The sequence below is a fragment of the Notolepis coatsorum genome (assembly GCF_963971535.1).
Source record: "Notolepis coatsorum genome assembly, chromosome: 3".
Lineage (NCBI taxonomy): Eukaryota > Metazoa > Chordata > Actinopteri > Aulopiformes > Paralepididae > Notolepis > Notolepis coatsorum.
Window position 1 is genome coordinate 179,170,117 of NC_140167.1, and position 24,428 is coordinate 179,194,544.

General features: G+C 41.4%; 1 protein-coding gene across 1 annotated transcript in view; it reads right to left on the reverse strand.

Moving 5' to 3' along the window:
- The window catches only part of LOC311226081 (nebulin-like), a gene marked incomplete at its 5' end in the record, with an annotated part of 144,572 nt that extends 143,511 nt beyond the window's left edge, over positions 1-1,061 (reverse strand). The window contains 1 exon segment of the mRNA XM_084311458.1: positions 987-1,061. Coding sequence (XP_084167584.1) covers positions 987-1,061 — 75 coding nt within the window.
- Positions 1,062-24,428: the final 23,367 nt, after the last annotated feature.

A 24,428-nucleotide genomic window follows, 5' to 3' on the forward strand; every position in this document is an offset into this window, starting at 1 on the left:
GCAGTCCCCAATTTGTTTGTCTGTGCTACAGGGCCAATTCCCTTATATTGAATACCATCCCACTATTAAAGAACAGGAAAATTACTGCCTTAATGTAGAATAATGATGAACAACGAGAAATCAAAGAGCTGTATGATCTGCAGGAATTGACCGTGATCTGTAAGATTAGGTCTACACTTTCCACTGTTGGCAGTTGTGTAATTATTATATCACTAGACTCTACCAATCGAAGTGCATGGTTGTCATGGTAATCAAAAGGCAAGACCTCAGGTACAGTAAAGGTATCCCTCCTTCTGAAGGGTATCCTGCCTATTATTTCAGTGACATATTTAAATGTATCTTTAACTAAAAGTGGCAGGTTTTGATCTACAATTGGCTGTTAAGGGTGAACAAGGCTATGAAGTACATCAGGAGCTGTACTTTTGAAACAGTATCCAACATTGCTGATGGATGCCTGGTCCCTTGAACTGCTGAGTGGAGCAGTATCAGAACTGACTTAACTATTCATAGGGCCCGTCACTAAACCTGCAGACCCAGACGATAACCATTGGTCTTCATTTAGACAAATTAGAAACAAATGCACTTAAATCACTAGCTCTTATTCAGATGCCACAAAATCTGGAACCGAAACAGGGATACTGTCTCTCACATGTCAGATGTGATGATTGCTTAATATCTGAACAAAGGGAGATCTGTTCAGCCTTTAACAAACATTTAGCTGGTCATTTGTTTGATAATAAATATGTGGGGCCTTCTCTTGGTGATCATGGTTATGTGCATACTGTGGGGCACAACTCTCATTATCTTTACTTGGAAAGTGTAAACAAAAGTGCTGGAATGATCAAATTTGTGTCAAGGATAGTGGGCCCAATCCATTCATGAAGCATATTTGTTGCCTATCATTTCCCTTCATATTCCACTACAGCCAAATTGTCTAATTGGAAACAATGTCATGTTGTTCACACTATGAAGACATATCCACTTACCTCTTCCACCTCTTCCTCCTCTTCTTCTTCTTCCTCCTCCTCCTCATATTCCTCAATTACCTCAGTGTCCGACATTTTGGGAGATTTTCAGAGGTTCTACACAAGACACAAATGACATTATCAGGCATTCATCATTAGTGAAACTTCTATGGAGAGTGGTTCTGGCTTCATACACTCAACTGATTCACTCAACTGAACTTCTTTCTATCTATGAATCAAGCATAACAGTATATCATTGTTTGTTGTAGTATCTTAATTTTAAAATGAGAGCAAATGAACATGTCAAAGAAAAGTATACATTGTGGAGCTATAACTATGGGTTCAGCAGGATATACTACATACTAGGACTGCCAGTCCCTGTTGAAACCATGCTAATAAAGTCTACTAATGGGGAAGATTAACATGCATCAAAAACACAATATAAATGTAAATCACAAACACACAGATGATCAACCAATGCCCATGCCATACCAGAGAAAGATTCCTGAAGTATTTTCAGCGGACTTACAGTAAGGAAGCTCACTTGCAATCCACTAGGGTCCAAAACTGATATTCCAACCGTTTACCTCGTCTCAATCCTAGACAAATAACAAATATGTCCTACACATTTACGTAAGGAAATGCTCAGGTACAGGGCAGAAAAGTTAGATGTGACACCAATGTCCAAAGTACAGGCCTGTGCCCCACTAGAAGACCTGTGCTTCCTGGCTGAAACGTTGCAACAGCTGCCCTACAGCACTCAAGCTATTTCTCATGTAAGCCAATGCTGTGGCCTGATTGGTTGGCTTTGTTTAGCTAACTGAGCTGCAATGCCTTCTGAGGATGCAGGTTAAATATAGGATGGCATACTAAGATGAGATAAGATGGATCTTTATTAAGGAGGAGGAGTACAGGCTGGAGGTACAGGCAGGGCAATGGAAATAAAATGTAAGAAAACTAAAATATAGTAAATAATAGACCTCATCTGATCTCCTGAACAGGTGAGACATGTATACTCCTAAGTCAACTCCTAAGTACAAATATATATATATAGCTAACCTTAGTGTACTCTGTATAATATACAATACTCCATTCTGAGTCTTAATCTATCATGGTATAAATAAACAGATGAACGGATTATCAATAAATATAAATGTACATATACAATTAAGATTTAAAGATTCAGTACAATGGAAATCGTGTTCTTCAGTCTTGTTGCATTTTTTAACAGAAGGTATGATGATGTACAATTACCCAAAATGTTAAAATTGTTGTTGTTGTGAAAATAATGACAAAAGCCCTCTGGTGTGACGTCTATCCCCCTGGATATCAACAAAATCAAGCCAGTTCAGATATCAAATCTGCTTCCTCTGAAATATTGCATAATACACACAGGTTACTCTGATTGGCCCATCAGTCACATCTAGCTGCTCTGATTGGCCCGGCCATCAGTCACATCTACATCTACTATAAGCTCACTGGAAATGTAGCCCGACATTGACAACAGTCAAGCATCTATAGTGTCTCGTAAACAAAAGGCCATGCCCCCTCAGCCTACTAGGGCTAGATCCACAAAGAATGGATTGCACGGAGCAAGTTGCACCCTTACTTACAATTCATTATGAATTGAAAATGGGGGACCCTGATGTAAACAAAACGAAAGTCTTTCTCTGGTCTGCATCCCCTTAACCATTGTGTGTATTGAGCCGTACTGTATTGTACCCATTCTGCAATCTGTTAATAAAACGTTCATTCAATCAATGAATCTGCACGGTGATTGATTGAAGGAAAATTGTATTAACAGATTGCAGAATGGGTACAATACAGTACGGCTCAATACACACAATTGTTAAGGGGATGCAGACCAGAGAAAGACTTTTGTCTCGTTTACATCAGGGTCCCCCATTTTCAATTCATAATGAATTGTAAGTAAGGGTGCAACTTGCTCCGTACAATCCATTATTTGTGGATCTAAAGAGTTGACTGTGCTCAGAGTGTGCACTAAAACAATTATATCAAAACAAATTACCGGTATACATCTGAAGCTGAAAGAATTATATTTATGACATTAACATTCCACAATAAGCTTTATGACTGCATTAAAACACCATTGTACTGAATCGTTAAGATGTGAATAAATTAATGAATGATATGCGAGTCCAGAGTCCATGCAGAGTTCAGTAATTAAAAATCCATCAGTTCTAACAGTTCTCCAGCCATTAGGCAAGTCAGTCCTTGCCCACATTTGTGGAGCCTGATGGCTACTGGCACAAAGGACTGACTGAGGCAATTTGTGGTGTGTCGGGGGGGATGAGTCTATGGCTAAACCTGCTACTCATCTTTGCTAGCTCCTCAGGCGGGATGGGACGGGTTCTCTAGGATAGTGTCCAGCTTCTTTCTCGTCCTCCTCTCCAAAACCACCTCTAGATTGTCCAGTTTGACTCCCACTACAGAGCTAGCTTTCCTCACCAGCTTGTTCAGTTTGTTAGCTACCCTTTTTAGCACAACTTTCGACTCTTCACATGAAAAATATGTTTTTTTCCTCTCGAATAAAGTGTCATACAAAAAGAGATAGGTGAAAGACCTTAGGGAGGTGGGCAGAATGGACAGACTGGGGCAGTAGTTTCAAATGCATCCCATAGTAGGCCTGGTGTGGTCTTGCTGGAGCCTTGCAGCTCTGGGTCATTCAGGTACTCCTTTATCGAGGACAGCAGAACCCTTTAAATCCTTTATTCCTCAATCAACTGTGCCCCAACATCCAGGTGGAAGCAGCCGATGGAAAAGATATATAGTCCAGGCAGAGCAAAGGCCATGGAAAGAGGAAAAAACAGAGATTAGGTCTGAACGATTTGGAAAAAAATATCTTATTGCAATTATTTGGACTGATATTGTAATTGCAATATGATTAGCAATATTAGAGGAAATAATACTTTTTGTGTCATTATTCACACTGTCATTGAAAAATATTTAAAATGATCAGAGTGTGATTTCTGTGGGGATTTGTACCAAGCAAAGACATGTCTAAGACAAGTCTATAAAATACAATCTGTAGGCATGGACATCTATGCAGTACCACAATATTTAATTTTGTTTATTTTCCTTGTCTTTGCATACCAGTTCATTTAAGAGTTTAATGGTTTCCTGCCAATCTTCCTCCAGAATTCTTGTAGATGTAAGATTATAGGATGTGAGTCCTCTCTGAGGGTAGTTTAGCTGTCAAATAATAAATTGGGTGCAGAGGTCCGCATAAGGAGTTTTCTATATGGAACCAAAGAAGGGTTCACTCTGGGAGCAAGGTCCAATGTGCCAAGTGTTTCAAGCTAAAAGCGTAGTGGTAGAGCAGGAGGTTTGGGCAGACCAGACCCCTTGGTCCACAGGCCTCAGTAGTTTCCTCAGATTTATTCTAGACTTTTTGCCATTCCATAAGAAGGTGTTACATATTCTATGTTAACTCATTCTGCGCCAATGACGAAAAAAGTCGGGTTAACTCGCCATGCGTTGAGCGCCAATCACGAGAAATCTTGGGTTTTAATCGTTATTTATTTTATTAGCTATATCCATTCATTTTTCATCCATCCAGCCTGAATGGGTCTGAGCGTGCAAAGGACAAATACCGCCGCCTATGCCTTCCAGCCGGTATTGGACTCCATTTGAAACAATGTAGTTTGTTTTCTGGGCCGGGCTGAGCCGTGCGGGCAGGGTTTAAATACTCCGGCAGGACGAGCGTTTACAACGATACATCTACGAGGCTGCCCCCCCCGCCCCCCCCCCCCCCCCCCCCCTCCTTCATATGCAATGCCGGACAACGTGGGATGGACCTCCGTGACCAGTATTTGGAATGGCGATCAGATAATTGGATTATTCTTTTTTGCATTACATCAGAGACAAGGTAAGAACACTATATATCCAATCTTGCGTTGATCTGATATTTTTTTCTCCCGCGATCGAAGCTGTCTGTGTGGACTGTGTAGTGCTGTTTACCGTTGGTGGCAGGAGGGGGGGGGGGGGGGGGGGGGGCGCCGCGCTCCAGGGGCCATTTCATTCTTGCATGAGGAAGGATAATAACAATAATCTAGCGTTGATTTCAGGAAGATTCGATAATCAGGTGAAAAATGACAACGTGATAACTGGATTTCACTAAAACGCTATTATCGCGTCTTTTCCTGGGATTACTAAGAATCACCCAAACTATACTCATATTCAAAACGGTATAAAACGGAAATGTACGGATGAAAAAACAATCCGTTCTTTGCATGTTGACCAGAAGCAACTCACTGACAATCGACAGTGTTATTAGCTCCATAGCTATAATATAAAATATATTTTAAGCACTCGCAAGTTTCGCAGTCTCCCCATTGACTTACAGCGATGGCGTTCTACTCAGAAGGTAGACAGCGACCCCTGGAGCTGAATGAGTTAAGGCTCAGGGCTAGATCCACAAAGAATGGATTGCACGGTGCTAATTGCACCCTTACTTACAATTCATTATGAATTGAAAATGGGGGACCCTGATGTAAACAAGACAAAAGTCTTTCTCTGGTCTGCATCACCTTAACAATTGTGTGTATTGAGCCGTATACTGTATTGTACCCATTCTGCAATCTGTTAATAATATTTTAATTCAATCAATCACCGCGCAGTGTATCTCATACATAGGCTCTACGTTGGCACCCAGGTAAAAAATAAATAAGAATTCCATTTATTTTTCCATTCAAGATCAGCAATTGTCATTTAATAATGCACAGACCAGCGCGGACCTTCAATTTTAGAAGCGATTATATTTAGGTATTCAGCATTGCTCTGTGACAACTCCTCTTGTGAGTAATGCTGTTTCTGTGTGCAGTGAAAACTCTGTTGTGTGTGAACCAGTGCCACTCCCACCAACATCCATATGAGCAATGGGTTCAACTTCAATACATCTAACATGCTTTGCATCCTCACTATCCCTGCATGCCCAAGTCATGGTAAAAACATAAACTAACATTAGCTTCTGCTAGTGTAACGGAGGTACCGCAGTATATCCACAGTCACGGGTACAAGTAGTGACGTGGCTGTGGATGGTAAGCGGTACTGCAAAGTAAACTCACTCCCCAGAGGCATCCAGACCCGGAAGCAAGCAGTGAATTCACTTCTTGCTTAGTGGTCTGTGATGCCGCCCGCGACGCCGGCGTCCGGGGTTCTACTCCCACTCAGGGCGATCCCTTAACAGGGGTCGAATCGACTTTAAACACAACGCAGACAAGATCACACCGGCTACATGTGGTGCCGTTAGACCCGGATGCCCTGGGTGGTGTGAGTTTAGTGGGGTGAGTGTAACGGAGGTACCGCAGTATATCCACAGTCACGGGTACAAGTAGTGACGTGGCTGTGGATGGTAAGCGGTACTGCAAAGTAAACTCACTCCCCAGAGGCATCCAGACCCGGAAGCAAGCAGTGAATTCACTTCTTGCTTAGTGGTCTGTGATGCCGCCCGCGACGCCGGCGTCCGGGGTTCAACTCCCACTCAGGGCGATCCCTTAACAGGGGTCGAATCGACTAAAACACAACGCAGACAAGATCACACCGGCTACACTAGCATTAACTAAGATGGCTCCAAAACAGTTAAACTAACCCTGGAGTAGCTCATAGCGGAGCGGTACTCTGGGCGACATTACTTTCATTTTAATTTGATTTAGCAGAGATAGTCTCCAGCTCCCAACAGTGAGGAATGGGAGGGGCTGAGCCTGATACTCTCTCCCTCTCACTCCCTCTCTCTCTCTGTAAGTTCAATGATTTTTTGTAGCGAAACGTACAAAAACGAACTCGATATTGAAATCCTTAAGTATAAAATATTCTAAAATCACACCGCCCTCTCTCTGTGTGTGTGCATGTGTGTAAATGTTTGCTATAAACTACTCTTTTTGACATGGATTAGGCTAATTATGTTTAACAATCCTGATGCAGAAAAAGCATACTTTATTCAAAAGGAAGATATACATATATGCTTTTTATCAGGCATCCATATCAGTTATATTAAAGGAAGGTTGAAACCCTAAGGAGCCAGGTTCGTATAGACCTGTCAGCCTTTTAGATGTGGATGCCAAACTGTTAGCTAAGATGCTTGCACGATTGGAAAAGGTTCTCCCGTCATCAATTATATCGCCAGAACAGACCAGGTCTGTTCAGAACTGCTTTTTGTTTTCTAACCTTCGTGGATTCCCCCAGCTCGCCCCTTCAGCAGGCAGAGGTTCTCCTTTTTATGGATGCTGAGAGGGCCTTTGAAGGTTTTGTGATCCCTAGAGGGTTATGAAGGAATTTAGAGGTGTGGGAAATAGTGCGTCTTTGTATGCAGATGACCTACTTTTGTATGTAACAGATCCTCATAAGTCCATCCCTAACATATTGTCTATTCTAAGAAGATATGGTGAGGTCTCAAATTATAAATTAAATAACATTTGAACTACTCATTGACCCTAATCAATGAGACTGCCCAAAGCCTTGCATACTCACATTTGCCATTTAGAGTTGTGGTAGTAACAAGGAGCATTAGGGGGTTTGTTTAAAGCTGTCTCTTTGGCAGGCAGAATAAATGCTCTGAACATGAATATTCTTCCAAAATGTGTTTTTATTCTAAACAATTCCTGTATTAATATGTAAATCCTTTTTTTTTGCATCAATTGATAAAAATCTTTTCTAGTTTAATTTGGAACTAGAAGAGATTTAGAATCAGGGAAGCTTATTTGCAGCGGCCGAATGCCAAATGGGTGAATGGGATTACCACATTTCCAGGTATATTATTGGATAAAGGATACAGAAAATCCAAGTTGGGTACTAATGGAACGCAACTCATGTGATTTGACATCTCAGAATGTTCTTTTGCTTTCTCCAATGCCCCTAGCACTACATTATGTTAACACAATGGCGCCCAAGGACGGATATATCCGTGTTTCGAATCCATGCTTAAAGGACCGAAGGACGGATATATCCGTGGCAAGGTCGCCGAGCTGCACTGCAGATGTACCCTACTCTTTGAATTCGAGAAAGTGCATTACCGGCCAGATCCTCTTAGGGGCGCTATCGCGATAATGCAGTGTTCCCTGTGGCCGAAGTTGTCTTTTTTTTTTATCTCTAATGTAGTTTTCTACTCACCTGAAGCGATAGCTATTGTCTGTTGCACGGAATACGTTTTGGATCGCGGATTTCAGTGTGCAGTAAGGGGATTTATCATCAGCCAATGGACATATCGATCTACCAGATGGCGATCGATAACTGGGAAATGGTCTGGCGGATCCAACCGGATCATGGTAAGATCTTTTTCACGTAAATTACAGCCCGATCGGGCCTTGTTATGATACTCAACCAGCCGATCAGCCTATGTGACTACTTAGACGAACACGGTTATTGGTAATCAATAATAAGAAACAACGTCCCCCGCCCCCCCCCTCCCTTTCATGCATACATGCTTGAGGATCGTACCGATCATATGCAGTTTGAGTTGAAACTGTAGCTTCTGTATAACGGAAATGCCATTGGATATAACGTTAGTAGCTATTAGCCCTTTATCTAGCCTTCCAGGAAATATCCTAGACCAAATGCCGTATAACGCTTATATTCAAGGCGCTATAAAATGAGAACGTATTGATGATTTTTTTTTTTTTTTTTATATTTTTTTTTTTATTATTTTTTAAACATACCCATAAACATAAACATAACAACATAAAATTAGATATACAAGCATTAATTAACAGTACACATCCAATGAAATCACCATTTAAATAAATGTATTATACAAGATATACACCTAATACTTGCTATCTAATACCCTACACACATATGCTCTCGCTCGCTCCCCCCCCCCGGACCCCCACTTGGATAATCCATCCATTATCATTCGCTCCTAACCAGGCACTACAATTCATATGGTAGCTTTTATTCTCTCCACCACATCTAACCACATTGCAATTTTGGATTCACTGACACCTAAAATTCTTGCTGTAGATATTTCTAGATAAATCACATCGAGATATGTAAGAATCCAAACCTTCCGACAAATTTTTTCCGGTTGAAACCATCATGATGCTATCAGCTTTTTAGCCGCTGTGATACCAGATAAAACGAATCTCTTTAGCTGTATAGGGACTGCAAACTCAAAAACATCATTCAACAGCAATACAGAGGGGTGTACAGGTATATTCAGAATTAAGAAATTTGATAATTGCTGGGACACTTCTTTCCAGAATATCTTAACTGGTGGGCAATCCCAGTACATGTGCATAAATGTACCCTCATCCCCATTTGTACATAAGGAGCATCTGGAGTCTTGTTTAAGTCCCATTCTGTTCAATCTTATAGGAGTCAGATATGTCCTATGAATATAGTTAAGATTAATTTGTTGATGGTCCGGGTTACGTGACGCAAGTCGAACGTTTGCCCAGGCTTCTTGCCAATAAAAATGTATTTCCAGGTCTGGTATATCCCTCCTCCAGACTGAGTCTAGGGGGAGTATTCCATACGAGGACGTTAGTAATTGATGATAAAAATCTGATACAAAACCTCTTGATGTCTCTCTTTCATAGAAGAATTTGTGGTATCTGTGGTGTTCAATTGGTATCCTTAATGGGACTCCATGAGCCTTCAAACATACAATAACTGTGCGTAAAAATAATATGTGGAACTGGTGAGATTAAATTTTTTATGTATGTCTTCATATCTACAAAAACCCAGTTTGTTGAAAACATCTCCTAATGTGTGTATGCCCTGCTTTTCCCATTTAGGGTATCTTATAGGTCGTTTTCCAATCAGGAGTGCATTGTTATTGAATAGGGGAGTATGACTATGCCATTTATGTGGGTTAGAATATTTTTTTTGTGTTTCACGCCATATCCGGATCGCATGAGTAATAATGGGGCCAAATTTCAATTCGCATTGCTTAATTGATAATTTGGTGTATACTATGTCCTGCAGTCTATGTGGTGCTACTATATTTACTTCTAAATTTCTCCAGGATACTGATGCTTGGGCATCAAACCAGGTTGTCAGTGGTCTTAAAGTGTACGCCTTAAAATAGTGGTAAAAATCTGGAAATGCCATACCTCCGTCGGCTTTGTTTCTCTGTGCTGTGGATCTTTTTATACGTGGAGGTTTGTTATTCCAAATAAATTTGTATGCGGTAGAGTGTAATTTTTTCCAGTAACCATCTGGAGGGGGTAACGGTAGCATTGAGCTAATGAAGTTGATTCTAGGTAGGACATCCATCTTAACTATTGATACCCGTGCCTGTACTGAGTTTTTAAGTTTTGACCACCTGTCAAAGTCGTATTTGATCTTATCTTGGATTTTTATGTAATTGTACTTCACCGTTTGGCTTATAGTAGGGAATACTTCAACTCCCAAACATCTGAAGTGTTTAACCATTGGTATTTCTTCTGGAAGGAGTATATTTTTTGCAGGGGCATTAAGTGGAAAGAAAGCCGACTTTGGCCAATTTATCCTAAATCCCGATAGATTGCCAAAGTCATCAATCAACTTGAGAAGATGAGGCATTGAGGTGTTAGGGTTTTGCATGAACAGTATTACATCGTCCGCATATAAACTAATTTTATGTTGTGTGCCCTTGATTGCGATTGGTTCTATGGATTGGGATTGTCTTATATATTGTGCTAAAGGCTCTAATGATAAATCGAATAGTCCGGGACTAAGAGGGCAACCCTGTCTAGAAGAGCGTGATACCGGAAAGATTTCAGAGGTGATTATACCTGTTGTAATCATGGCCGATGGGTCTTTGTATAATACTTTAATCATATCAATGAATCCTTTTCCTAACCCCATCCTTTCTAATACTGCCCATAGATAAGACCATTCCAACCTATCAAAAGCTTTCATCGCATCCAGGGACAGCATTGCCTTAGGTGTGGTGTCATCCTTGCTGGCATCTAGTACGTGTAGTAATCGTCTTATATTATCCGTGATCAAGCGGCCTCTTATGAAGCCAGTCTGATCAGGATGAACTAAAGACGTCATGTGCTTTTGAAGTCTGATGGCTAATACCTTAGAGTACAGCTTGATATCGGTTCCGAGGAGGCTTAAGGGTCTATAACTACCGCAATCGGTGGGGTCTTTGTCTTTTTTAAGGAGGACTGTTATGAGTGCAATATTGTCGTTCTTATGGAAGTTCCCCTCCTTGATTGAGTATAAAATCATATTAAGTAATAGGGGACCAATTACGTCCCAACATGAGAGGTAAATTTCTGGTGGGATACCGTCTCTTCCAGGAGTAAGTAAGTAAGTAAGTAAGTAAGTAAGTATTTATAAAGCACCTTTCATACATGTCATGTAGCTCAAAGTGCTGTACACAATTATAGGCATATATAACGATAAAAGCAATAAAGTCATAGTGATCAGTTAAGATCAATGTTTAAAAAAAATAATAATAATAATAATAGTAACGTAAAAATGAAAATAACGTAAAAACAGTCATTTGCTTACCAGTTTGGGAGAACAGGTCCGCACAAACATTTCCGCTCAGTGGCAACCGGAAGTGCACTAAACCAATGCACTTGTATGGTAGGTAGCAATGTTTAGGTCTTATAATGCTAGTGTAGTTACGTTTTTATCAGTGGTCATAGTTGGGTCCATAGTGCTTTACCAAGTCCCATGGATCCATCAGTGGCCGTGTATTGTGTGCGTATGTACCCGTTCGCTCATGTGGTCAGTGGCAAGAGTTGGGTCCACAGGACTTATCCAAGTCCCATGGACCCATCAGTGGCCGCGTCTTGTGGTAGAAAGAAAGAAAAAGAAAAACGTATAAAGAAAACAGTCTAAAGTTTGAAAGTTTGGGAGGTCCGCAAAAACACGCCTTCAGCTCAGAAGCTGAGGCGTGTCAAAAACTTTTGAAAAACTGGAGGCGTGTCTCCTATTGTACCCATTCCTTCATCTAAAAAGTTTGAAAGTTTAGGAGGTCCGCAAAAACACGCCTTCAGCTCAGAAGCTGAGGCGTGTCAAAAACGTTTGAAAAACTGGAGGCGTGTCTCCTATTGTACCCATTCCTTCATCTAAAAAGTTTGAAAGTTTGGGAGGTCCGCAAAAACACGCCTTCAGCTCAGAAGCTGAGGCGTGTCAAAAACGTTTGAAAAACTGGAGGCGTGTCTCCTATTGTACCCATTCCTTCATCTAAAAAGTTTGAAAGTTTGGGAGGTCCGCAAAAACACGCCTTCAGCTCAGAAGCTGAGGCGTGTCAAAAACTTTTGAAAAACTGGAGGCGTGTCTCCTATGTACCCGTTCCTTCATCTAAAAAGTTGGGTCCACAAGGCTTATCCTAGCCTCATGGATCCATCAGGTTTTTCCAAGCCATAACTATTTGTAAGCTAGACTGTATAGGTACGTTTTTAATTTTCCTTTAAAAATGTGTATAGAGCTGGCGTTTCTGATGTGTGTTGGTAGTGTGTTCCATAGTTTTGGGGCATAGTTGGCAAATGCCATACTTCCTATCCTTTTTTGGTTTCTGGGCGTGTCTAGTAAACCTGTAGTGGATGACCGTAGCGTTCTTGAGGGCAGATAACTAACTAGGGAATTTGCTATGTATTTTGGGCCTTGCTCATTAAGAGCTTTATATGTTAGGAAAAGGACCTTAAAATCAATTCTATGAGTTATTGGAAGCCAGTGCAGAGTGGCCAGGACTGGAGTGATATGTTCTCTTCTCCTTGTATGAGTTAGTAATCGAGCTGCAGAGTTTTGGATAAGCTGAAGCTTCCCAATGGTTGCTTTGGGAAGACCAGTGAACAGTGCATTACAATAGTCAAGCCGACTTGATACAAAAGCATGAATAAGTTTCTCTGCATCCTTTTTATTTACGAAAGGTCTTACTTTCGCTATGTTTCTTAGGTGGAAGAATGACGTTTTCATGGCCTTATTTATATGAGACTTAAAGGTCAGGTCTGAGTCCAAGATGACACCTAGGCTTGTAACCTCAGTCTTTACATAGGATGACAGACTCCCCAGGTTTTTACAAAGCACTTCCCTTTTCGCTTTTGGGCCGATCAATAGGATTTCGGTCTTGCTTTCGTTTAATTTTAGGAAGTTATTGTTCATCCACTTGTTTATTGCTAACAGACAATTTGTAATGGACTGTATGGCTGTAGTGTTATTTGGTTCTGCGGAGATATATAGTTGTGTATCATCAGCATAACTATGGAAGCATACATTGTGGTCTCGAATGATGTCCCCGAGGGGCAGCATATATAGTGAGAAGAGTAATGGACCAAGGCAGCTTCCTTGTGCGACTCCAAAATTGCTGTCATGTTCCTCGGATACATTGTCTCCAAGCTTAACATAGAACCTTCTCCCCTTAATGTATGTTATGAGCCAATTTAGTACATGATCGGAAAAGCCAACCAGTCTTTCTAGACGACTGATCAAGATATTATGGTCAATCGTATCGAACGCTGCACTAAGGTCCAATAGGACAAGAATTGAGACTTTGCCAGCATCGGAGTTTAGCCTGAGGTCGCTAACTATTTTGGTAAGGGCAGTTTCAGTGCTGTGATTTGTTCTGAAACCTGATTGTATGAATTGTTCTGAAACCTCCATGATGTTATTATTTTTGAGAAAGGAGTTTATTTGTACTGAGACTATCTTTTCTAATATCTTGCTGATAAATGGAAGGTTCGATATTGGCCTATAGCTTTTTAGTTCGTTTACATCTAAGTTTGTTTTCTTTAGTAGTGGTTTTACTACAGCTGTTTTAAATGCATCTGGAAAAGTGCCTGTTTGAAGAGACATATTTATGATTTCAAGGACATGATTTGAGACACTATCAAACACCCGCTTGAGAAATGCTGTTGGTATAGGATCGAGGCAGGAGGTGGCGGAATTACACTCAGAGACAATCTTACAGAGGTCAGGTAATGTAATACATGTGAATTCCCCCATAGTTATCTCAGGTGGGGTTTCACTCATAGCCAGATCCATATCAGCGGTAATGCTTGCTCTAATCAATGATATTTTTTCATTAAAGAAAACTGCGAACTCTTCACATTTTGTGGCTGATTGCTGCGGTATATGGGGGGGTGGTATGTTAATCAGCCGGTCAATGGTGGAAAAAAGTACCCTGGAGTTACCCATATTTTCTGAGATCATTTTGGAAAAATATTCCTTTCTCGCAAGTTGTATTGCCTTATTGTATGCGCCCATGGCGTCTTTGTATAAATTAAAGTGAGCTGTGAGTTTGAGTTTCCTCCATTTTCGCTCGGCTATCCTACATTTTCTCTTGTTATCTTTAACATTGGTTTTATTTAGCCATGGAGAGATTCTATCAGTTTTTACCTTTTTAACCTTTAGAGGGGCAACAGTATCTAACACAGTTGACAAGGTGCTGTGGAAGTTTTGCACTTGCTGATTTAAGGAGGATTCACTGCATTCTACCACTTTGCATTTCAGATATGGCCTCCCTAAGTTCATCTAGTGTGATGGGTGTTTCTAACTGTTTAGCGTCATCCTCTAATAGTTTAGGGAGGTTAATTTGATTAAGATATGTGTCCATTTTGTTTTGATCGAAGGTCGTTTCTGATTTATACAAGTTGGAGTAGAACTCTTTGAATGTCTCGTTGATTTTTTAGGGTCTGTAACAAGTCCTTGTTGTGCTTTAATAATGTAGTTATATCTGCAAATTTTGCATTGACTCTTAACCGCATAGCTAGTAGGTGACTTGGTTTAGAACCTTGAAAGTAGTGCTGTTGTCTTGTGCTACGTATTTGTACTTCAGATTGTTGTTTATAAATGGTATTAATCTCTTTTTTTAACACATTAATTTGAGTTTCCAGTCGAACCGAGTAGTTGTATTGTAAAGAAGAAAATAACGTAGAGTAAAGCGTTTCCAGCTCTGCCAGTTTTGAGCAACGATTCTTGCGTATTTTGGAGGAAAAGTACCCGGTAAAATCCTTGATCAATCCCTTTACCGACATCCATAATATTCTGGGGTCCTGTACCGATTTCGCATTCTCCAGTAGGAATACAGAAAGAGCTTCTTTGAGTTGTGTAATGAATTCCTTGTTATTCAGCAATATAGAGTTAAATCGCCATCTTGGGGCTCGGGATGACAGTATACCAACTGATCCTTTTAGGAGTAAATAACAGTGATCTGATAGTGCATTGGGTACCATTTCCACGTCATAGTTATCAAATAGTCTCGGGGATGCAAAAACATAATCTATTCTGGAAAGTGTGTTATGTCTTGCAGATCGACAAGAGTACTTCCGGGTCGTGGGGTTGAGTGATCGCCATAAATCATTTACACCTGTATTCTTCGACCAATCCTTTAACGCATTAGATGAATTTTTCTGTTCGTTGGAAAAGGTGGGATAAGATTTATCCATCGCAGGATCCCAAATGGCATTAAAATCCAGACCAATTATAAATGAGTATTCAGGAAGCCATGAAGTGCTTTGAGAAGCTAGTAAAGGGCTACATCTGCTCCTCCCTCCCCATCAACATGGACCCCCTGCAATTTGCATACCGCCCCAACAGGTCCACGGAGGACGCCATAGCCCATGTGCTGCACACAGCAGCATCACACCTGGACAAGAGGCAGGGGAACTATGTGAGAATGCTATTCATCGACTACAGCTCGGCATTCAATACCATAGTCCCCTCCATACTCATAGCCAAGCTCAGGGACCTGGGCTTGAACTATGACCTCTGCCAGTGGGTCTTGGACTTCCTGACTGGCAGACCCCAGGTGGTGAGAGCAGGCAACTGCACCTCCTCATCCATCACCCTCAACATAGGGGCCCCCCAGGGCTGTGTTCTGAGTCCCCTCCTCTACTCCCTGTACACACACGACTGTGTGGCTCAGCGGAGTAGCAATACAATCATCAAATTTGCTGACGACACAGTGGTGGTGGGCCTGATCTCTGCCAACGACGAGAGGGCCTACCTGGAAGAGGTCAAGGTCCTGGCGGGATGGTGCCAGGAAAACAGCCTCTCCCTGAACGTCAGCAAAACAAAGGAGATGATTGTGGACTTCAGGAGGTCGGGGGTCAAGGACTACAGCCCCCTCAGCATCGACGGGGCACCGGTTGAGAGAGTCAACAGCTTTAAGTACCTCGGAGCCTACATATCCGAGGACTTGACATGGACCACACACATTGACAGTGTTGTGAAGAAGGCACGACAACGCCTCTACTTCCTCAGGCGCCTAAGGAAGTTCCAAGTCAGTCAGAAGATCCTTAAGAACTTCTACTCATGTACAATAGAGAGCATCTTGACCGGCAACATCACCTCCTGGTTTGGGAATAGCACTGCACAAGACCGAAGCAGACTACAAAGAGTGACACGTTCAGCCGAACGCACAATTGGAGGGGGGCTCCCCACCCTCCAGAACATTTACAACAAGCGTTGCAAGGGCAAGGCTAAGAGAATCATTAAAGACTCCAGTCACCCGAACAACTGCCTCTTTGAACTGCTGTGGTCAGGCAAGCGATACCGGAGTCTCAAGGCGAGCACAGAAAGACTCAGAAGAAGCTTCTATCCCCAGGCCATCAGGCTGCTAAACGAACAATGAATGAACACTACACAACAACAACCACCAAACGCACATAGCACACACATCCACACGCACACACTCACTTTAAACAAACACACTGTAGCACCCACTCCACACACTTTATAGCACACACCCACTTTAAACAAACACACTGTAGCACCCACTCCCCACACTTTATATTTATTGATGAAGGATTGCACTACAACTCGTACACCTTACTGTAAATTGTACCTAAATTGTACCTCATCCCATTTATGCTTTGCACTAGACAGTACTGTACATTAGTACACTGCATAGTATTGTATATTATATGGTAACTCAGAACATTGTACATATGTCTATACCGAACACTGTGACCTCATTTTCTTCTTCTAAATTACATGCTATACTATGTTATTTGATACTATCTTGTCTAGCACAGTCTCTGGAGCGTAACAGTAAGAAGCATTTTGTATGAAAGTATTCTGTACTTCTGTATGACAACTATTAAAGAAACTTGAAACTTGAGGAAGGTTTAACATTGTTCTGGTAAGTGTAGTGTAAAAATTAGCTTTGTACAAATTTGGGGCATATACCGCTACCAACGCTATTTTCCTATTCCTGTATACAATTTTAGCTATGGTTATCCGACCATCTGCATCAGACCATACTCCTTTCAATTCAATATTCAACTTCCGTTTCACGACTATAGCAACTCCACGGGTTCTCGTTCCAAAGGAAGAGTGACTAATGTTATGGTATATGTTGTCCGCTAACGTAGCTTTGTCTTCCACTAAAATGTGCGTTTCGCTTAGAAGAGCCACATCGACCTGTTTGTTTTTCATCAGTGTGAGCACGCTTTTGCGTTTATGTTGATTATTTATTCCCCCAGTATTCCAGATCATTATATTCAAACTAGCCATAATCAATACATGTTGTTGTGTAATTGTTGGTAATGCTTCTGGAGTACGAATTCACAATGGATATACATCCAACTATTGAGGTCCCGTTGAGAGCCGAGCTTAAAAACATACATATATACAAATACACCCCTAAATCCCCCTCCCTCAGTGAGCTGTACAAGGCTGTGTTCCTAAGACACAACCTTCGCATATAACTAGATTTTTTTTTCTTTAAGCCATTTTGAAGGGACCGTTTATGGTCTCAATTGACAATGAGAATGGACAGATAGCAATACTATAAAGTATAGATTTAGCTCTACAAACAGCCCCAAGTCTGTTTACATATGCTAGACGAAGAAGAAAAAGAAAAAGAAAAAGAAAAAGAAAAAGAAAAAGAAAAAGAAAAAGAAAAAGAAAAAGAAAAAGAAGAAGAAGAAGAAGAAGAAGAAGAAGAAGAAGAAGAAGAAGAAGAAGAAGAAGAAGAAGAAGAAGAAGAAGAAGAAGAAGAAGAAGAAGAAGAAGAAGAAGAAGAAGAAGAAGAAGAAGAAGAAGAAGAAGAAGAAGAAGAAGAAGAAGAAGAAGAAGAAGAAGAAGAAGAAGAAGAAGAAGAAGAAGAAGAAGAAGAAGAAGAAGAAGAAGAAGAAGAAGAAGAAGAAGAAGAAGAAGAAGAAGAAGAAGAAGAAGAAGAAGAAGAAGAAGAAGAAGAAGAAGAAGAAGAAGAAGAAGAAGAAGAAGAAGAAGAAGAAGAAGAAGAAGAAGAAGAAGAAGAAGAAGAGGGGGGCTCCAGTAGCTCACCGCATATCTCGACGCTATTTCTGCGTCGGGGAAAACCGTGCTGCGTCACGGATCTGGTGGACTCCGAGTTCGATTCCCGACCCGCCGTCATTTGCCAGAATGTCTTCCCCTGATCTATATCCCGTTTCACCCTGTATCTGTTGGTCATGCTTGACCAGAAAAGCGATAAACACCAACAAAAAGAGAAAAAAAAGTAAAAAAAAAAGAAAAGAATAACAATAAGAATAAGAATAATAACTTTATTTGTATAGCACTTTTCATGCAGACGTTGCAGTTCAAAGTGCTTCACAACAGTAAAAAATACAGGCATAAGCGAGCATAAAAAAGATAGAGAGGTAGCAAGGTAAGGTAAATCACAGTGTTTCACATTAGGATCTAGCATCCCAATAGGCCTCTCTGTTTACAGTTTCATTTAGCCCCTTTTGTTACTGTGATGCACGCCAAGTTTTGGCTGTGAAAACACAGTCACTTGCTCATCAATAGGAACCCAAGCAATGTTCACCATGAAGCCCTGGTTTTGGACGAACGGTTAATTATACAAGTATCACAGAGAGATTTCAAAGGTACTCACAGTTGCACGAGGGTTTCACACAAAAATACGGGATGGTTTGAAAGCTTGGCGTTGCTAATACACATTTGAAATAATTTTTATAAACGTGTAAACATCACGAGATCAGTGTTGCATCAAAATGGCTTACTCTTTTTCTTCCGCACTGTGACATGCCGGAGCGCTGTGATTGGCTTCTTCTCTTCTTCTGCTTTGTCACATGCCTGGTGCGCCCAGCAATCACAGCGCTCCGGCATGTCACAATGGAGGGGGTACAGACAGCCTCAATATGTGCCCAACATGGCCATATTCAATTCAAGGTTCTGCATTGCCTGCATCTTTCAAAAATCAAACTCTCAAAAGTTTTCCCAAATGTAGATCCCACATGTGACAGATGCAGTCTTTCACCAAAATCTCTAGCACTCATTTTGGCAGTGTTCTAATCTGTCCACTTATTGGAGTTTAATCTTTAAAACACTGTCAGATATCTTCAAAATGGTATTTCATGGTAATGGTAATAATGGTAAGCCATATCCTACGATAGCTCTTTTGCTATAGTAGGGGAACACAATCAGAATCTATGGAACTACAGAGATTGATCCTTCTTCACTGGAAGTCTCCTCATCCCCCGAAGTGGACCCAGTGGCTAAAAAGCGATGCAGCAAAATTGAAAACTCTTACATTTAAAAAAAAGTCCAAGTCCATTTGTGGATTATATAAGAGAAGCTGGATGTCCCACCCTCCGCTGATCTTTGATGACTTTTGAAATGTTTATGGTCTATCACAGCAGGGTGAGCCGGGGGCCTCTCCTGCAAGCAGCTGCCTGTTTGTGTCTTCTCTTTCTTTTGGGTGTTTTTTGACCTGCATAAACAGTGCGGATGAAGCTGCAACACCACAAATACAGTGGCTCTAATCCCTGCAGGGGGAACCTGTCCAGCCAAGGTATAGCACGGGGCAATGCCTTCACATAGAACATAGGACAGGCATTGTTTTGATAGAGCCCTTATAGTCAAGTTAGACCGCGCTCACAAGTTCTCACACTGGGTGCTGTAATCCCATAAAGTTCAGTATATCAAAGCAGGGTAGCCGGACCAGCACTCACAGGTTCAATGTTTTTTAATGGCAGCCTGAATAAAAAGCAGACATGTTTCGGACAATGTCCTTCTTCAGTGGTATGGCTAGCTTGGAGAGCCATACCTTTATTGGGCCCCCCATGACACACTAAGAACTCCTGGGTCAACCTGAGATTCTGACTCCAAATAAATGCTTTCGGCTACCCCGGCGCCCTCTGCCAATCACTTTCTTCTCTTGGGAGCAGAAGGATGACAGCAGAAGGATGACAGTCTCCTCCCCACCGCATGTATATATTCCCTCCCCGCCGTATGTATATTTCCCTCCCACCCACCCACCCCCTCCTAATGTACAGTCCCCTCCCCATCATATGTATATACTCTGTCAGGATCTAGGGGTAACAGTACTGTATATTTGAATACCGCCTATGTCACAAATGTATCAGTACTAAATACCTATATGTCCCTATGCCATAAATGTCATGTATGTTGTGTATGTCATAAATGTCTATATGAATTGAAAATGGGGGACCCTGATGGAAACAAGACAAACGTCTTTCTCAGGTCTGCATCCCCTTAACAATTGTATGTATTGAGCCGTACTGTATTGTACCCATTCTGCAATCTGTTAAATAAAGTTTTCATTCATTCATTCATTCATTCATTCATTCATTCATTCATTCATTCATGACCCCATCCAGTCTGTTCAGAGGTACTCGGCTGGGCACTGGACTTTGGAACTGGAGCCTTGGTATTGCTGGTCTGAGGTCCCGTGGCGGCAGCTAGAGCCTCAGCTGTACTCAAGTTTCTCCTTGACATTGTGGTGGTGGTGGGACTCCTTGAAGGCCTGGCATCGTCGAGGGTTGGACTTGGGTCTACTCACGCCCCTAAAAAGGGCCATTTGGGTGGTGGAATCTTACTTCTCCATTTTCTTGACTGATGAGTAGGTGTTCTTTGTTGCTCCTGTGTGCGTATGAGCTAACCTTTCGGCATGAAAGAGTGAGGAAGGGAGATTGTCGGCCATACTCCTGCTTATATGCTACAGGTGGTGGCCGTGCCCTAGTCAGTGATAAAGCGTAGTCTAATAGGGAAGCAAGATGCGCAGCCAGCATGAAAATGCGCACCGTGCCTAACAACCATACATCCAAAACTGACGGAGTCAGAGGGAAGGGCTGAGAAAAAATAATTCGAAGGGAATTCCCTTGTGTAAAAACAACAAAAATTGCCTACTGGAAAAGCAATTAACCCAGACAAACTCAAAACTAGCCGGAGCTTGTCTGTTGATGAGGAGGGATTCTCGTGTGTAAAAGCAATGGAAATTCCCTACTGGGGAAAGCAATTAACCCAGACAACCTCTCAGCTAGCCAGAGCTAGTCTGATGATGGGTTTAACAGAGGGATATTTCCTTGTACAGCCAGTGTGACAGACTTTGCTTTAGACATAACGCCTTTAGTTGAACCTCTGTGATACAACAGCAGCTGCTGGGTGGATTTGAAGTCTTTCGTGCATTATAAATAAATGGAGATCGTACAGTTAGGACACAAGTGGAAGATCTTTCCTGTCTCATTAGAATCTAGAGATTTAGTCTTGCACCATGCCTGGAATATGTGCCACTTCCCTGCATAAACAATACTAATGGACGGAGCGTGCACTCTTAATGGTTCCGATTAGATGGTATGGGCCATGGTGGCCAGGAGCTGCATCAGGATGGAGAACCAGCGAGCTGATCCTTGATCTGGTGCTATCAAAATGAGAGTCCGGCACTCTAGTCTCACTTTCTCCAACAACTCATCCATAGGTTGGATTGGAGGAAATGCAAAGAGAAGCCCTTCCAGCCATGGAGACAGAGACTAGGACCGATTCCAGGGAGGAGGATATCTGATATAGAGATTTAGCCTCACTCACACCATGCTAGGAATATGCAACACTTGCCTGCGTAAACAGTGGTAGTGGACCGAGTGCACACGCTCTTAATGGTTCTTCTGATTACAGAGGAATTGATGCCTTTTTCTCCAATATTACCTAAGAACACCATCTGCTTATAGGGGAAAAGGGAAATCCTTATTCACAATTCACTACAAGAAGCCCCTTTATATTAAGTGCCCCAGACAGTGTATTCACTAGGGCTGTCAAAGTTAATGCAATAATGCAAAATCGTATTATTAACGCCACAAATTATTTGACACATAATGCACATTTAAAAAAAAATAATCTTTACTTTTAATTAATTGTAAAATGTTTATTAAAAATCTCTATACAGTATCTTCCTGTGTGTGTACCTCCCCTCTCTCTCACACTGTGTGTGTGTGTCTCCCGTCTGTCTCCCTCCTCCTATACTTACATGTCTTCTGCCCTGAGCCAGTTGCTTAAACAGACAAGCTTGTTTACATTGTCAGACCACTAGGCATCTTGCTTCTTCTGAACAATATGCAGAGACAATGAAAATAACCTCTCACTTGATAGGGGGAGAGAAAGAACTTCAGTTTTACTGTACAAAATGATATTAGTCAGTAAAAGGTTGGCAAGAGATTAACATCAGACTCCATTCAGTTGGATTTGTGACCGTTTTTATTCCACATAGTAGAAAGGGATGTTTTTGTGACCCTTTATTTTTGTGAGGTTAGACACAATTACATTGTGGGATTTGTACCTGTTGTACAATGTGTCTGTTGAGGTCCATTGTTTGGTTTTAATGCTTAAGAAAATTGGATGTTTTAGTAAACCTTTAGTAAAGTTGTCAGTACTTATATTACTGAGTAATGTTACATTTAGCAACATTACTAGTTGGCTTTGCTGTAACTTTAGCTAGCTTGCTATGTTAACGTTCGCTATAGTGTGTCAGTGTTTCAGATAGCACAGTGGAGAGTTACAGGATAATGTTAGTGCCTCCTCGTAATTTTAGCTAATCAGTTTCATCATTAGCTAGCTAGCCAATGTTAGCCAGCTGGCTAGCTAATGTTAACGATGTGTTAACATTAAAAGCCATATCCATAGCTAGCAAGATAACTATTTCGCTCTAAGTACTTACCCACTGGAAAGCTGGACAATTCTGAAAATGTAATGAGCTATCTTGCTTGCAGTCTTGCCATTTGCTGCTGCTGCTAACGTTAGCTATCGACCGTAGCGTTAACGTAGCGAATGCTAAAAGTCGTTATTCCAAAATATTGTGTTGTGGCTCGCGGTTGTTTTAAAAATGTACACATTATTAGATAGGATGTATTTTTCATGGAGCAACTAGTTAGCAATTAACTTCCTTTTTACTTTGCTTGCTAATTGGCTATAAAGTTCTTACTGTCACATTATGCGACCATCTCTTTCTAGTAACAACTTCTGCATTACAAAATTATATTAGTCTGATTGATTGAAAATTGTATTAACAGATTGCAGAATGGGTACAATACAGTACAGCTCTATACACACAATTGTTAAAGGGATGCAGACCAGAGAAAGTAACTGTACATTGGATTATCGACGAAACCTTACTTGGTCCCAAGAAGAGGGTCTCGTGTATTATTGGGTTTAATAGGACATTTATTGTACATTGGAGGGGGTTGCGTCAGCAGTTCCCAAACTTTTTTAGCCATGCACCCCCCGTCACCTCCCGACCTAGCCCCAATGCCCAACATAAAAAAGACAACACAGTCTATTCATAGGCGCACTAAAGGCATCAGGTTTAATCCAATAAGAACACATACCAAAATGCAGTAGGCCTATGAATGACAAACAAATAAAATACTTCACCACACAAAAGAACAAAATTAGAATTACATGCGTAGACTCAGAAACAGATTGGCCAAAAAACGAAACGCATTTTCATGGATTTTCAAGTGCAGTGGCCTGCAGAAAGAGAGCGAGGGGGCAGAGAGAAGGAGTACATTTTTAATTGAAAAGTTTTGTAAATGTCATGATTTACACAGTGAAAATCCCCATTTGAAATAATGTATATTAGTTATATTTATTAGTAAAATAACACCATAGCACCGCCATTAGCCTTTTCATGTCACGCACCCCCAAGAGGGCTCTCGCGCACCACAAGGGGTGCACGCACCACAATTTGGGAACCGCTGCGTTAGGACATTTACAGGGGCCAGTTTCGAATTGCAGTCTCTCGTAGGTGCTCTTTGAGAGTGGTTTTGAAAGTGGGTAGTGATTCACATTCCTTTACAGCTGTGGGTAGGGCGTTCCACATTGATGTGGCATAATTGCGAAACGTGTGTAGTCCCTTGTTTGAGCCGAATCTGGGTTTAACATGATTTGTGGAGCTCCCTCTGGTGTTGTGGTCGTGGTATTCACTGACCTTTGGGAAGTATTTTGACATGTACATGGGTACCTTAGTCATGTAGTGTATCTTGTAGACCAGGCCCATTGCAAGTTGCTGTACTCTGTCGTCTACTCTAAGCCATCCTAGGTTGTCAAAGTGGGCAGGGGTGAGGTGGGTTCTAGGAGTAAGGTCAAGCAGTAGTCTGACCATTTTGTTTTGTGATGTTTGTAATTTTGTTTTTTAGCGCCTTTGAGGTGCTTTGGTACCATGAGGTGCAAGCATAGTCGTAGTACCCTTGAATGAGTGCTCCTGCCAGAGTCTTCAGGGTATTCTTGTTTACCAGAGGAGATCCGTTACAAGAATCTAGTTTGTTGGTTGACTTTTTTTATTAC